At 41.5% G+C, this 15,113-nt stretch overlaps 1 protein-coding gene across 5 annotated transcripts in view; it reads left to right on the forward strand.

Moving 5' to 3' along the window:
* ZDHHC9 (zDHHC palmitoyltransferase 9) overlaps window positions 1-15,113 on the forward strand; it is a 37,678-nt gene that overhangs the window by 17,638 nt on the left and 4,927 nt on the right. For all 5 annotated transcript variants that reach the window (XM_084789936.1, XM_084789937.1, XM_084789933.1 and 2 more), the window contains exons 4-9: window positions 1,474-1,632; window positions 10,230-10,367; window positions 11,199-11,245; window positions 12,017-12,121; window positions 13,787-13,890; window positions 14,244-14,340. In XM_084789936.1, the coding sequence (XP_084646062.1) occupies window positions 1,474-1,632; window positions 10,230-10,367; window positions 11,199-11,245; window positions 12,017-12,121; window positions 13,787-13,890; window positions 14,244-14,340 (650 nt within the window). The remainder of the gene's footprint in view (window positions 1-1,473; window positions 1,633-10,229; window positions 10,368-11,198; window positions 11,246-12,016; window positions 12,122-13,786; window positions 13,891-14,243; window positions 14,341-15,113) is intronic.

A 15,113-nucleotide genomic window follows, 5' to 3' on the forward strand; every position in this document is an offset into this window, starting at 1 on the left:
TGTTGTTACTACTACTATTATTATTATTTTATTATTATTATTATTATTATTATTATTATTATTATTATTATTATTATTATTATTATTATTACATTGGTGTTTTTTTGCCTGCATGCATGTCTGTGGTTGTCAGATCTTGGAGTTACAGACAGTTGTGAGCTGCCATGTGGTTACTGGGATTTGAACCCGGGTCCTCTGGGAAAGCAGTAAGTGCTCTTGACTGCTGAGCCATCTCTCCAGCCCCTGAACTATTCTTTTAATTGGCATATATTAATTCTGGATGGCACTAGGTTTCACAAGGACACTTTCATATTAGCATATGTACTTTGAGCATGTTCTTGGCCTACAGACTTTGTTGTTTGTTGAGACAGGGTTTCATGTAGCCAAGGCTGGTCTCTACTGTGTTGTGTACCTGAATCTTTCTTCAAATTCCTGATCCTACAGCTTATAGCTCCTAAGTGCGTTGATAACAGACATGTGCTGCCATGCTGACGGTTTTCACTATTAAGAAGGACACTATTAAAGCACTTTTGCACGACCATGCTTTGTAGTTCTCTTTGAATTTTGGTAGTAGAATTACTAGGTTACAGAGCATATACATTAACAATTATGGTAGCTGTTAACGTTCTGTTCACTGGTAAGATAAGTTTGACCTTTTTGGGTACTGCATATTTATCTTCTTTTTAATATTTGTTAATTATAGTAGGAAGAAATAGTGTTTTGTATTTTATTAGGGTTTTTTTTTTTTTAGATGGGTTCTCACTGTGTAGCCTTGGCTGGCCTGGAACTTCTTATATAGACCAGGTTGGCCTGGGACTCATAGAGTTCTGCCTGCCTCTGCCCCCTGAGTGCTGAGATTAGTGAAAGGCATGTGACCAGCATATCAGACTATGGTTTTTTTTGTTGTTGTTTGTTTTCAAGACAGAGTCTCGGGCTGAAGAGATGGCTCAGCCGTTAAAGGCTAGGCTCCCAACCAAAAATATAAGAGTTCGGTTCCTAGCACCCATGGCTATCTCTCCAGCCAAAAAAAAAAAAAAAAGACAGGGTCTCTCTCTGTGTAGCCTTGGCTGTCCTGGACTCGCTCTGTAGACTAGGCTGGCCTCTACCTCCCGAGTGCTGGGATTACAGGGATGTGCCACCACCACCCAGTTCTGTTTCATTTTTATCTGATTATTAATAAAGTTAGATGCTTTCATTTTAGATTCTTGCCATTATTCTTTTTATGTTTTTCCTTGTAATCAACCTACCCCCCAAACCCAAAACCTCTGAAGAAACACTTTTTTTTTTACATGTACATCACAGAATGATATGGCATTCAGTAGACATGTGATGGTGAAAGTGTAGTCTAGAAGCACTTGTCTGGAAAAGAGGAGTCCTTACTTCTCATGGCCTCCATAAGTTTTGGAGAGGTGATGAGACATTGGACTCCAACAAAGGGTAGCACTAAATTAAAGCTCTTTTACTGACTTACAGAAGCAACCAATGGTGCGGTGCCACAGGGCCAGCGACCACCTCCTCGTATTAAGAATTTCCAGATAAACAACCAGATTGTGAAACTGAAATACTGTTATACATGCAAGATCTTCCGGCCTCCCAGGGCCTCCCATTGTAGCATCTGTGACAACTGTGTGGGTGAGTAAAACCAGGGGGATATTGCCTGAGGGATAGGCTCAATTGAACAAGGGTCTGAGTGGCCCTGAGTACCCAGTAGTTCTTGGGATAATTCGGTAGGAATGAAATGGTAGACTCGGATGAGAAACAAGGTAGCTAGAGATAAGAAGAATTTCCTAAATAACAAAAGAGAAGCTGTACTTATGAAGATCTGGTCTAAAATAAGTGTATTTGATAAGTGGGGAATAGTACCTGGTTGGGAAATCCCAATTTTCTTCTACTGTATCCATGTTAGGTGTGGCCCACTTTACAAAGGAGAATACCATTGTCCACTAGAGGGCAGTATTGAGGAGTGCCTATGGCAGAGGTGGACTTCTTTGTGGTCTCAGTATGTACTAGGCACTGGGCCAAGTGCTTTCCTTTCTCTCATCTGAGGCTCAGCAACCCCCAGAAGCCAGTACCATGCCCATTTTACAGACGATAACAGTGAAGTGCCTTTGTGTAAGTTTGTGTAATTGGCATGAGATGATGCTTAATCAGGTCTGATGTCCAAGCCTTCATCTTTTTAAAAATGTCTTTGCTCCTGCAACATGTGTGTAGGTGTGCAGAATACAAGATCTATGCTGCCATCTGCATATATGTAGCTTCATTATACATACTTCTTACTCTGTGCTGAACTCTGGCGAAGATCATACATAGACAGTCAAGCTGCTCACTGATAGGTGTATATGTGACAGTGCTGTTGTCACCGGTGCAATTCTACCATTCTGTATGCTATGCAGCATGTCTGAGAACCTTGCTTTCTTCCTACTAGCCAATTCTTCAGGCAAAGTTTGGGGATATATCTCTATCTCTATCTATATATCTTTTATAGAGTCCAAATTAATACATAGGTTAGATTTTATAAATCAAAACTAATTGTAAATGGACTAGGAAATAATATTTAAATAAGATATGATGTGATGATTTTATGAAGAATTCCCTTTCCTTATTAATATTCTTAAATATAAAGAACTCATATAAGGGGTTAGAGAGGTGCCTCCGTGGTTACCAACCCTGGCTGCTCTTCCAGAGAACCTGAGTTTGGTTACCAGCACCCACCTGAAAGCATCTGTAACTTCAGTTCCAGGATATCTGACACCCTCTTCTGGCCTCTGTGGGTACTAGGCACAGATTTCTGTTGACATGCATGCAGACAAACCTACAGCCATAAGAAAAATAATGAAATAATTGTACAAGTTGATTTTTTGAGACAGGGTCTCTTTCTATATCCCTAGCTGCCCTGAAACTTTCTATGAGGATCAGGCTGCCCTGAAACTTACAAAGATCCTCGTGTGTCTAGAGGCCTTCCAGGTGCTGTGATTAAAGGCATATGCTACCATGCCTGGCACAAGTTGACGTTTTAAAAGGCATTGGTGCTCTATGAGAAACTTGGACAGTTCATAAAACCGGAAATTTACTTATCCAGTTGACATGAAGATATGTCCATCCTTAATAGTAATCAGAGAGATACATATTAAAACTGGATGTTTATAAAAGAACATATTTAAAATGTCTTGACAGTTCCCATAGTATATAAAATGTGTCTTGGTTATGCACCTTTAATCCTCCCTTTCCCCAGAACCTCCAGCACGTGCCCTCTCGCCTTCATGCCCTCTTCTTTTTATTCTTTAAAATCCACTTCATCTGATTAGTGCTGCCTGCATGTACATGGGTATGGGGGCCCCTTTATTATCTGGCAACTATACTGCTAAGGAAAAAACAGCTCCCCATCCTCTAGCCATCAATTGCTGATAGCTGCTCAGCTAAAGGTGGAATGCCATTAGCCCCTCCTCCATCCATGATGGACTAATAAGAATAATTCATGTTGATAATATGAATTATTCATTATAATGTGTATTATTAGTGATTTATCCATAATATTAATGTTAATAATAATAATATATTGTTGTTGTTGTTATTATTATTATTATTATTATTATTATTATTATTATTATTATTATTATTATTATACAGGGTTTCTCTGTGTAGTCCTGGCTGTCCCGTACTCGCTTTGTAGACCAGGCTGGCCTTGAACTCGCAGAGATCCGCCTGCCTCTGTCTCCTGAGTGCTGGGATTAAAGGCGTGCCCCACTGCCACCCAGCCATGCTGGAATTACTAACTTGCTTGATCTTGTGTAGGTAACCAGAGAAGCTTTGTGTTCATGAGTACAATGGTCCTGTCCTGTTCAGAAAATAGCACCCCAAATCCTCTGGCTCTTGTACTCTTTCCTCTCCGTCTTCCATGATGTTCTCTGAGCCTTAGTGGAGTCAATAGACATGTCTCATTTAGGACTGAGCACTCAACAGTCACTTACTCTCAGCACTTTGACCAGTTATGAGTGTTTGCATTGGCTCCTTCCTGCCAGTGGAAAAAAAGCTTCTCTAACCAACTTGAGAGCAACACTAAAAATATGCTTAAAACAGATCTGCATAAATTTACATTTTTCTCAATGTTTTTATATGGCAAGTTTGCTTAAAATGAGGCTATCTCTATAATTCTGAATGTAGACAAGATGTCAACCACTTGAGCATGACAGTTTTTCTTTATACATTTTTTTTTCTTTTTGAAAAACAAATATATTGCAACCCTTTAACAAGATGTACTACTCTTTTTGTCCCCAACATAATATTTTTCCTAATTATTTGGGAATTTCATGGAGTACACCCCATCACACCCTCCCCCCTCAAAAACAAAACCAAACCCACAAGTCCAATTTGTGTTGCTCTTGTACTCGCTGGAGCATGGTTAAACTAACTCCCCGTGGCCAGCCCCTTAAAGAAAGCCGAGTCCTTGCCTCCTACCCCCACCACAAGCCATTAACTATGGAGAGCTGCATTTCAGCAGCTTTACTCTTACAGTCTTATTTTTGATTAGTACACAGCTGACTATCCTTCTTCATAAGCCACACCCTCCCCTTGAAGGTGTTTGTGTATGTGTATTCATGTGTGTGTGTGGTTGCCCATTCATGTGTGTAAGCCAGAGGACAACTTTGGGTGTCATTCCTCCTTGTTTTTAGAGACAAGGTCTCTTACTGGGATTTGTGACTCACCAAATTAGGCTATCTTGCCTGGCCAGTAAGCCCCAGGGATACCCTTGTCTTTACCTCTCTAGTGCTGGGATTATAACTATGTGCCATCATGACTCATATTTTTTGTATGAGTCTGTTGTGTGTGTGTGTGTGTGTGTGTGTGTGTGAGAGAGAGAGAGAGAGAGAGAGAGAGAGAGAGAGAGAGAGAGAGAGAGAGAGAGAGAGAGAGAGCGAGCGCCTAACTCGGGTCCTCACGCAAACACTTTGAGGCATCCCTCCAATTCTCTTTATTTTTTATTTTATCTTACTTGTGTGGGTATTTTGTCTCTACGTGTTTCTGTGTACCACTGTGTCACTGGTGCTCATAGGCCAGAAGATAGTTCTAGATAGTTGCAAGCTGTTGTGTAGGTCTGGAAATTGAGCTCAGGACCTCCGGCAAGAGCAGCAGGTGCTCTTAACCACTGAGCCATCTCTGCAGCCCTCAGCCCGCCCCCCTAAAAAGCCAATTAAAATGATATATGCTTCTGTTAGAAAATATGGTTGGTATAAAAATATAAATAAAAGCCAATTTTAAAATCACACTCCGTTTTGCTATATTTTGGTCTAATCCCCTTGTTTGTAGAAGGGGACATTACATAATGTAAGAGAGTTTTAATTTCTGTTTTAAATTTTTTGTGGTACTGGGGGTTGAACTAGATCCTCACACATGCTAGGCAACACTTTACCACAGGTTATATCTCCTGCCTTTACGTTTTTGTAGTTACTGTACAAAATGATAGGTGTCGTTTTGCCATTCTCATCCACATGTTATCATACTTTGCTCATCTCCTTTGTTTCCTCGTTAGTCCCCTTTCTGCTTCTCTCTCTCTCCCTGTCCCTGTCCCTGTCCCTGTCTCTCTCCCCCTCCCTCCGTCCCTCCATCCATCTCTCTCTCTCTCTCTCTCTCTCTCTCTCTCTCTCTCTCTCTCTCTCTCTCTCTCTCTCTCTCTCTCTCTCTCTCTCTCTCTCTCTCTCTCTCTCTCTCTCTCTCTCTCTCACACACACACACACACACATCTTGATTCTGCATATGAGAGAAAGCATAGCATTGAGCCTGGTTTATTTATTTATTAAGCATAACCGTTTCTAGTTATATCTATTTTCCTGAAAATGGCTTAATTGCATTCTCATTTACTGCTGAATACAATTTGATTGCTATATGTCTAGCATATTTATTCATCTGTTGATGGACTCTAGACCAGTTGGTTCCATTATTTTGGCTGTCGTGAGTACTCAGCAGTATCTCTGTGGAGGATGTACTGGATTCCTTTGGGTATACCCAGTGCTATAGCTGAATATTATAGTAGTTTTAGTTTTAGTTATCTGAGGAAACTCGACACTGACTTCTTGCTGCTCCATATGTAAGAGGTTTACTTCATTTTTTGAATGTGTGTGTGTGTGTGTGTGTGTGTGTGTGTGTGTGTGTGTGTGTGTGTGATATGTGCAGGTGTGCTCATGTCCCACAGAGTGTATATGGAAGTTAGAGGACAATTTACATATGTGGCTCTCTCCTTCCACCTGTATTTGTCAAATAAGGCCAGTCTCATGGCTGCAGCTGAGGCCGCCTGGTTTGTACAGCAAATGCTTTTATCCTCTGAACCAGCTTGATGACCCCTCTCCACCTCTTTTGAGACAGGGTCTCTCATTGAAACTGGAGATCGTAGAGTCTGCTAGCATCACTTGCCAAGGAGCTCCGGGGAGTCTCCTGTCATTGCCGCTAGGATCACAAGCATTTGCCACCATGTCTAATGCTTTGTTTTGTTCGCTTAGATTTCTTTATTGCATTTTTTTTTGTGCATGAGGCTTTTCCTGCATGTAGGTACAACATATGCATGCTTGGTGCTCGTGGAAGTCAGAAGAAGGCTTTGGATCCCCTTAGAAAGATGGTTGTGAGCCATTGTGTGCATTATAGGAACTGAACCCAAGTCCTCTATGAGAACCACATGTGCTATTAATCACTGAGCTTTTTTTCCAACCCATGTCCAGTGTTTTATATGAATGCCAGGGATCCAAGGTCAGGTCCTCATACTTGTGTGTCAAACACTTTACAGACTGGCCCATCCTCCCCGCTTGACACAAGTTTTTAAGATTTATTTATTTTATGTGTAGGTCCCTGCATGCATGAATGAATGATTCTACATGCACCCTGTGCATGCCTTGTGCCTGCAGAGGTCAGAAGAGGGTGTCAGATCTCTTAGAACTTAAGTGGCTGATGGTTGTGAGCCACCATGTGGGTGCTGGGAATTGAATCCTGGGCCTCTGGAAGAGCAACAGGTGCTCTTAATTACTGAGCCATCTCTGTAGCTTCTGATAAGAGTTTCTAATCTTGCTTTTGTCTGTTTTTGTTAGGTTTCATTTTATTTTGTTTTACACGGTCTCACTGTGTGGCCTGGAGCTCACTGAGTAGACTAGGCTGTCTTAGACTCACAGAGATCCACCTGCCTGCCTCCCAAGTCCTGGGATTAAAGGTTCTGCCCCGCATTGCTTTTGTTTATTAAAATTATAACATGAGCTCCTATTTTACAACTTTAAGATTACTTTAGTGGCTGTATAATCTATTATAAGACTATATTCCAGTTTATTTAGCCAGCCTCCCGTCACTAGATGCTATTCTCCATATTATTATTGTTGTTATTTTTATAATACTGAAATAAAAATTATTGAACTCAGTCGAGTGTAAAGGTATATATTCCTAATCCTGGCTCTTGGGGGTTTAAGGCAGGAAAAATGTGTGTTCAAGGCCTGCTTGGGCTACATTGCAAGACTCTCTTTCAAAAACTATTAAATTTAAGAATGTGGAGAAGGAGGTTAGGAATAGGAAGGTAAGGGTGAGGAGATTATACTCAAGATGTAATGTGAATAATTTAATAATAATAATTTAAAAAGAATGTGGAGAAGGCTAGGCTTGGTGACACTTGCCTTTAGTCTAGGTATTTGGGAGGCAGAGGCAGGTGGTTTTCTGAGTTCGAGGCCAGCCTGGTCTACAGAGTGAGTTCCAAGACAGCCAGGGCTACACTGAGAAACCGTGTCTCAAAAAGCACGCCCCACCCCCACCCCTGAAAGAAAAAAATATGGAGCAGGTAGAACCTCTTTCCATTTCTAGTAGGAATGTAAAATTGTGTATCTAATATGAAAACAGTCAAGTAGTTCCTCAAAACTTTAACATGGTGTTACCCTATGATCTAGCAAGTGAACCTCTGACTATATCCCTGGATATTTGCTTAGGTTATGATAATAAAATACTATCGACTGGATTGTTTGATCTACTGAGTATACATATTTCACAATTCTGGAGACTGGGAAATCCAAGATCAAGGTGACAAAAGGGTTTCTGGGAAGGTTTCTTTCTGTGGCTTGCAGATGGCTTCTTCCTTGCTGTGTTCTCACACTGTTTTAGTTTTTTCTTCTGTGCTCACACATCTTTAGTGTCCCATCCTTTTCTTAGGAGGACAGAAATCCTACTGAAGGAAGGCCCCACCCTATGACTATATAGTGAGTTGCTGTCCTCAAAAACAAAATAAAAAGAAAAATGTCCTTAATAAGTGTGTGGTAACCTTTGGTAGTTTTCTTGAGGAAGTTTTTTTTTTCTTTGATTTGGGAAGATTTTATAAAATCAGGCATGTATATGATCTTTTTCCCTCTAATTTTCCTTTTTATGAGAGAGAGAAGTGGGGGGGGGGGGGACTTTGCGTGTGTTTGTTGCATGTGGGTGGAGCTTGAATGCCATGTCATGAGTGTAGAGTTCCGAGGACAACTTTGTAGATTGATTCACGCCTATGTTTATGTGAGCTCTGGGGAGCCAAGTCAGGTTGTCAGGCCTGCAAAGTGACTGCCTTTTGCCACGGAGCCACCTCACTGACTCTCTGCTATTTTTAATGTATGGAAAGTCATTTTTTTAAAGTCAGAGACTTTTTTGGGGGGGGGGCGGAGTATGAGACAGGGTTTCTCTATTTAGTCCTGGCAGTCCTGGAGCTTGCTATTTAGACCAGACTGGCCTTAAACTCACAGACATATTCCTGTCTCTGCCTCCCGAGTAAGATCTATTTTTCCTTTATGTTTTGTTTCATCACATATGTACTTGGAAAGTCCTATATCTGTTCTTTGTTATTTTGTGATCTAATTTTTAAAAAATCTATAACAATGAATTCATCTAGAATTTATTTTGGCAAATAGTGTGAAGAAAAATGTAACCTTACTTTCTATCAGTTAGCTTAATGTCTCATAATTAGTCATGGAATCAGACTTCCTTTAATAATGGTGTTTAATTAGATGGTAAATGCTTGCATATTCTGGAGTCTGTTTCTGTGTTCTTTCTGTTTCATTGAGCTATGCCATACAATTTTAAGAAGAGTATATTATAAATTTATATTTTTAATAAAGACAGGTAAAAAAAACTCATACTCCTCATTTTTCAAATTTATTTTCTGAATTTGGTAGACCCATCTGCTAAGGTTTTCCTGGGAAAAGCAATACCCCTGCCCTTAACTGACAGAATTTACCCAGATCATTAGAATGTTTAAAGCCTTTGTTTCTTGTTCTAGAAAGTAAGAAAATATTTTTAACTGATATCCAGTGTGGGTATGAAGATCTGTTTAGTCAGTGTTCTCTAAAGAGACGTAACAGATAGAGTGGATATGTGTGTGTATATATTTGGAATGGTTTCCAGGCTAGTGCAACAATGGCTGTCTCCTGATGAAAAGACCAAGAATCCAATAAGTAGTTGTTCAGTCCACGAGACTGGTCCTTTTAGCCGTTTCAGTTGGGTGCTGGAACCCTGGAGGATTCCTCGGAGCTTCTGACCTTGAGTCTGTGGTCAGTGAGTCTTCAGATTATGTTCCCTCTCCCATGTCCTTTTAAGTGGACTGCCATCAGAAGATGGGGCCCAGATTTAGTGTGAGCGATTTGGCTCAAATAATCTGATTAAGAAAATCCCTCAGGCCAGCCATAGTGGCGCATGCTTTTAATCCCAGCACTCTGGAGGCAGAAGCAGGCAGATAGCTGTGAATTCAAGGCCAGCGTGGTCTACAAAGCGACTCCAGGACAGCCAAGGCTACACAGAGAAACCTTGTCTCGAAAAAAAAAAAAAAACCAAAAAAACAAAAAACAAACAAAAAAAAACTCATAGGCTTGTCTAGCAGCTTGAGTTTTAGTTGATTCTTGATACTGTCAATTTGACAATAAAGATTAGCTGTCACAAGAATCAAAGAAGCTCGTGGTGAAAACATTGATAAAGTAGAGACGCCCAACTGTCTTCCTTCCTTCCTTCCTTCCTTCCTCCCTCCCTCCCTCCCTCCCTTCTTTCTTTCTATGCGTCTCACTATGTAGCTCTGGCTGACCTAGAACACGCTATGTAGACCAGGCTGGCCTCAAACTCATAGCGATCTGCCTGCCTCTACTTCCCAGATGCTGAGATTAAAGATGTGTCCAGCTCCCTGAGCTCTTTGGATTAGGTGCTGTGTCAGCTTCTTCCTATTTGGGGTTTGGCATTGAGCTCTTTCTCTCCCACAGAGCGCTTCGACCATCACTGCCCCTGGGTGGGAAACTGTGTTGGAAAGAGGAACTACCGCTACTTCTACCTCTTCATCCTCTCTCTCTCCCTCCTCACAATTTATGTCTTCGCCTTTAACATCGTCTATGTGGCCCTCAGTGAGTATATGGGGACGGGGGTGGCAGTGTCTGTCACTGGGCGGGCAAAGGCTTGAGAGCAGCTTAGGGGAAGGTAGATTTCTGCTGGCACTTTTGCTCAGGAGCAGACAGAAGCGAGTACTCTTGTCTGTTCTTAAGCTGGATTACAAAGCTCAGCAGCTCCCATTGGTAGATATTTACTGAGTATTCTGGCCTCTTCTCTGGCCATCTGCTGGCAAGAATGAGCCCATAATTCCTGACCCACATCCAGAGTACCCGGTGTTTCCGAAGTGATCCGAAAGGTTGCGTATACACCTTCTTCTTCCATCTTGTAAGATTATACCTTTGTGTTGGGTGGATCATGGTATATGCCAGAGATGGAAACCACACACCCACATGTTTGCACATGCACACACACAAAGCAGCTAAGGACGGATAGAGTGTGGGAGTTCACTCATGGTCTCAAAAAGGGAAGAGCTCTAAACTGGGTATTGCACAAGGGAGGGGTGTAGGAGAGGAGGCGATTTTTCTAGAGAACTTCTGGTTTCTTTCATCTGGTGCTATCCCACTACACAGCCATATCTGGGGACTGGGAAAAGGAAAGGCAACGTGATGGTTGGTTGCTCCCCAGTTCCGGTCCAGTGCTTAGACCTACACTGGAGTATGTTAGGACTGTGAACTCACTCACAAGCTTGCAGGTGAAGATCAAACGCCTCACCCTTGCCTCAGGGGGGCCTTCTCTTTTTTTTAGAGTGTATAGCAAAGGACAGGGAGATGAGGAAGTGTTTTTTAAAAAATAGTTTTGACTAAAGTCACTAATTTTTCTTTCTGCTCCTCTTGCCAATTTCACAGAATCCTTGAAAATTGGCTTCCTGGAGACATTGAAAGAAACTCCTGGAACATATCCTCCCCTGGCAGTCTGTCCGTGTGAAGCCGTCTTAAACTGCTTGCCAGCATGTTTTCTTCCCTCACTTTTCCCGCTATCTAGTTTTCCAGCATCAGCGAATGCCAAAGCCTAAAATTAACAAGTGTAGTCCCAGCATTAGCAACTAGAATGGAAAATTGCCAGGATTTTAAGGGGGGCTTGCCCCCTCACCTCTTTCTTGGCTGCCGTCTGTCCTTCAGGAGTCCTTTTCGGTCTCTGCCTTGACTCCTCTAGTTGGCCTTCTATCTCAATACACTTTTGTGCTATTTGCTGCAAGCCCTGCCCTCCTGTTTCCAGTGAAGGCTTATTTTCTGCAGTGGCTACAGTTCTGAAAAGGGGATTTGGAAGAGATTTGGATAAACCACATTTTGTTTCCATCCCACTGGGTTTTCATTTATAAAGTTGATTCTTGGTGGGATTTTCATTAGCAGTGGTGGCCAACATTGTTTAGCTTTGGCATCTTCCTAAATGTCCCCTTTCAAGAGCCAATGACAAACAGACAAGTACTACACACTACAGATGTTAAGAGATTTATTCATACTGGGTAAACAGAAATGCATTAACTTCTGTAAAATATCTACCCACTGAAATGTAGAATTCATCCATAGTTATATGCAGCTAACTTGGCTTTTTGTGACACTCGTTTTGGGAGGTAAAGACGGTGTATGACTGATGTCATGAATATGAATTGGAGCATCAAGTCCCCTACCTAGCATGAGTCTCCAACATTCCTTAACCCCACCCCACTGTTCTGGAAGTCCTCATATGCTTCTTCACACTCTGGTCTGTGGTGGGACTGACTGGATTTCACACTTTCCTCGTGGCTCTCAACCAGACGACCAATGAAGATGTAAGTCAGCTTTCTCATCCCACTATAATAGCCTTCTCTTCTCTGTGCCCACTCTCTTGTCACCTGCTAGGAAACCATGTGTCCAGGGCCTGGAAGAATGAGACAGAAAAAAACCTGGCTTGGGAAATGTCTAAATAAAGGTGTAGAACAGGCAGACAGCTCTATTTGGAGCTGAATACCTGTAGAGCATTAGGAAGAGGTTGGAAAGTTGGATAGGCACAATGTCTTTTAACTGGTTAGGCCCTTAAAGGCTAGTTGAAGCCCTAGGGTGTTGGAACACTCCTATAATTGCAGTGCTTGCTAGAGAGACCGAGACAGGAAGATCTCAAGTTGAAGGCTATTCTGGGCTGCAGAGTGACAAAAAGGCCAGCTTGAGCTACATAGCTAGACCTTGTCTCCGAACAAGGAAATGAAAAAAGGCTAGCTGATGCTCTAAATTTGGAATAGAGATGGATAATGGCACCAAATAAATATTTATGTTTAAGGAGTTACCAATTCATATTCATTTCGGATAAAATACGGTTGAACAAATAACTAAATCCTGTAACTTTACTTTCTAGGTATCACATTTGTTAGTGGCATGATTTTTTGTCTTCTAAACTTGTCTAGATTTTATCTTATTTGTTTACATATACACTGTATTTAAATGTTAATTTTTATATAAACTTTCATACACTATATTATGGTCATATCCTTTCCCATCCCTCAACTCCTCTGAAATCTTCCTCACCTCCTTACCCACCTGACTTCATGTTCTTTTTCTCTCTCTTAAAAGAAAGAAAAAATTCTGTCCAGAACTTAAAAAAAAACAAAGTAAAGCAAAACAAAAAGCACACAAAAACAAAACATAGAGTCTGTTTTGTGTTGTCCAACTACTCCCCGGTCTGGAGTGCGGTTGTTATACCCAGTGGCACTCCTTAGGAGAAAACTGACTTTCCCTTTCCCAGCAGGGCTCAATTGAAATTAACTTCTTGGTTAGTAGTAGGACTTTGTGTTCACCTTCCTGTCTCTATGCCACAGGCTTTGTATATGCACTGTATTTTAAAATAAAATAGTACATGTTCATTTGTCATTTTCTTACTCTTATAAATATTTTTTGCCAACTATTTCTTTTTAAAACTAAGCTTATTTATCAGTGTACACATGCGTGCATGACTGCACTTGTGTGAGGTCAGAGGTCTCATCCTACCATGTGGATCCTGATGACTCAGACCATCCAGCTTGGTGCCAAGTGCCTTTCTTTACCCACTAAACTATCTCCCTGGCCCCTATTTTTGTCATTAGTTTTGGTAAATATATATATGTGTGTGTGTATGTGTATATGTATATATATACACAACATAAGGTATACATAACACCTTAACCATTCTAAATTTTTTATTAATCTATTTTTGTGGGGATTTTGAGACTACTGTATAGACTAGGTTGGCCTAGCACCCAGACTCTTCCATCCTTGGCCTCCGAAGTTCTGGGAATACAGGGTGTGTGACATTATACCCCACATCTTTAAGTTTTTTTAAATATACAGTTCAGTGACATTTAGTGAATTCATGTTCTTGTATACTTTTGGGTCATTATCTACCTCTTGAATGTTTTCATCATTCCATGAAGCATGTATTTCCTCAACATAACTTTTTAGTGTAAGCCCTGGCTTTTATCCTTCAGATCAAAGGATCCTGGACAGGGAAGAATCGTGTGCAGAATCCGTACAGCCATGGCAACATTGTGAAGAACTGCTGTGAAGTGCTTTGCGGCCCCTTGCCCCCCAGGTACTCAAGTAACAAAAAATGCCCCAGGTTCTTAAGATGAGCTACTCAGACCTATCCTCTTACCTGCTCTGCTGCATTCTTCTCAATGGAACTCCTTGATATCAAGTAGGTCTTCCTGGGAATTGTCACGTGGTCCCATATCTACATGTGCTGGTTATTTCTCTGTGAGCTCCCCAGTTAATGTGATATCCTCTAGTTTTTAGAAGAGTAAATGGAAGATACATGTGTGCTAGGGTCAGGATAGGTTGCCAAAGGCATGCTTGGGCTTTCTAATGCACACAAGAAGGCTCAGTGGGCTGAGTTGGTAGAGGAGTGAATGCCACGCCCTTCATTCATTCTTCTGTTTCCATCAGTGTGCTGGATCGAAGGGGTATTTTGCCACTGGAGGAAAGTGGAAGCCGACCTCCAAGCACTCAAGAGACCAGCAGTAGCCTCTTGCCTCAGAGTCCAGTAAGTACTGCAGACTTATACTGTGTAGATGATAGGGACCATGCAGGCTAACTCGACAGCTTCAAAATATAACTGTGCGGTTCTGTATCCTAATCTCTCCAGCTTCCTTGCTTCTGCTTCTGCCTCTTGCCTTCTGCCTGTGTGCCCTTGACATAGATTAAGATTGATTCATTTCTTAGAGACATGTGCCAGCCACTTTCCTCGGTGCTAGGGCTACACCGTGAGCAAGTTGAATGATGTCCTGTCCTGGAAGGATTTACTGTTTGATGGAGATGAGGGATAAGAACACAGAACATTGCCCCATGCATACAGAGTAGCTTGATTAGAGAAACATAAAATGTTAAAGAGGCAATGGAGTGACCAGAGGACCATGTTCCAGTTAGTAATGTGCTTACACTGGGAGAATATACAGGTGTGATCTTTCTCCCAGGCATCTTTTTTGTTGTTGTTTGTTTGTTTTTTGAGCCTGGGTTTCTCTGTGTAGCCCTGGCTGCCCTGGACTCACTTTGTAGACCAGGCTGGCCTCGAACTCACAGAGATCTGCCTGCCTCTGCCTCCCGAGTGCTGGGATTAGAGGCGTGCGCCACCACACCCAGCTGTCCCAGGCATCTTGGTCAAGATGTAGTGCATAAAATATCTTCCTAAAATTATCTGAAATTTCTTGACCTTAATTGGGATACAATGCACATCCCTTATAATGTCTATTTAGAATATACAATTCCTTAGTATAGTATGCTCACACTTGTATGATTGTCACAATTAAATTTAAAAAC

The sequence above is a fragment of the Acomys minous genome (assembly GCF_964271855.1).
Source record: "Acomys minous genome assembly, chromosome: 7".
Classification (NCBI taxonomy): domain Eukaryota; kingdom Metazoa; phylum Chordata; class Mammalia; order Rodentia; family Muridae; genus Acomys; species Acomys minous.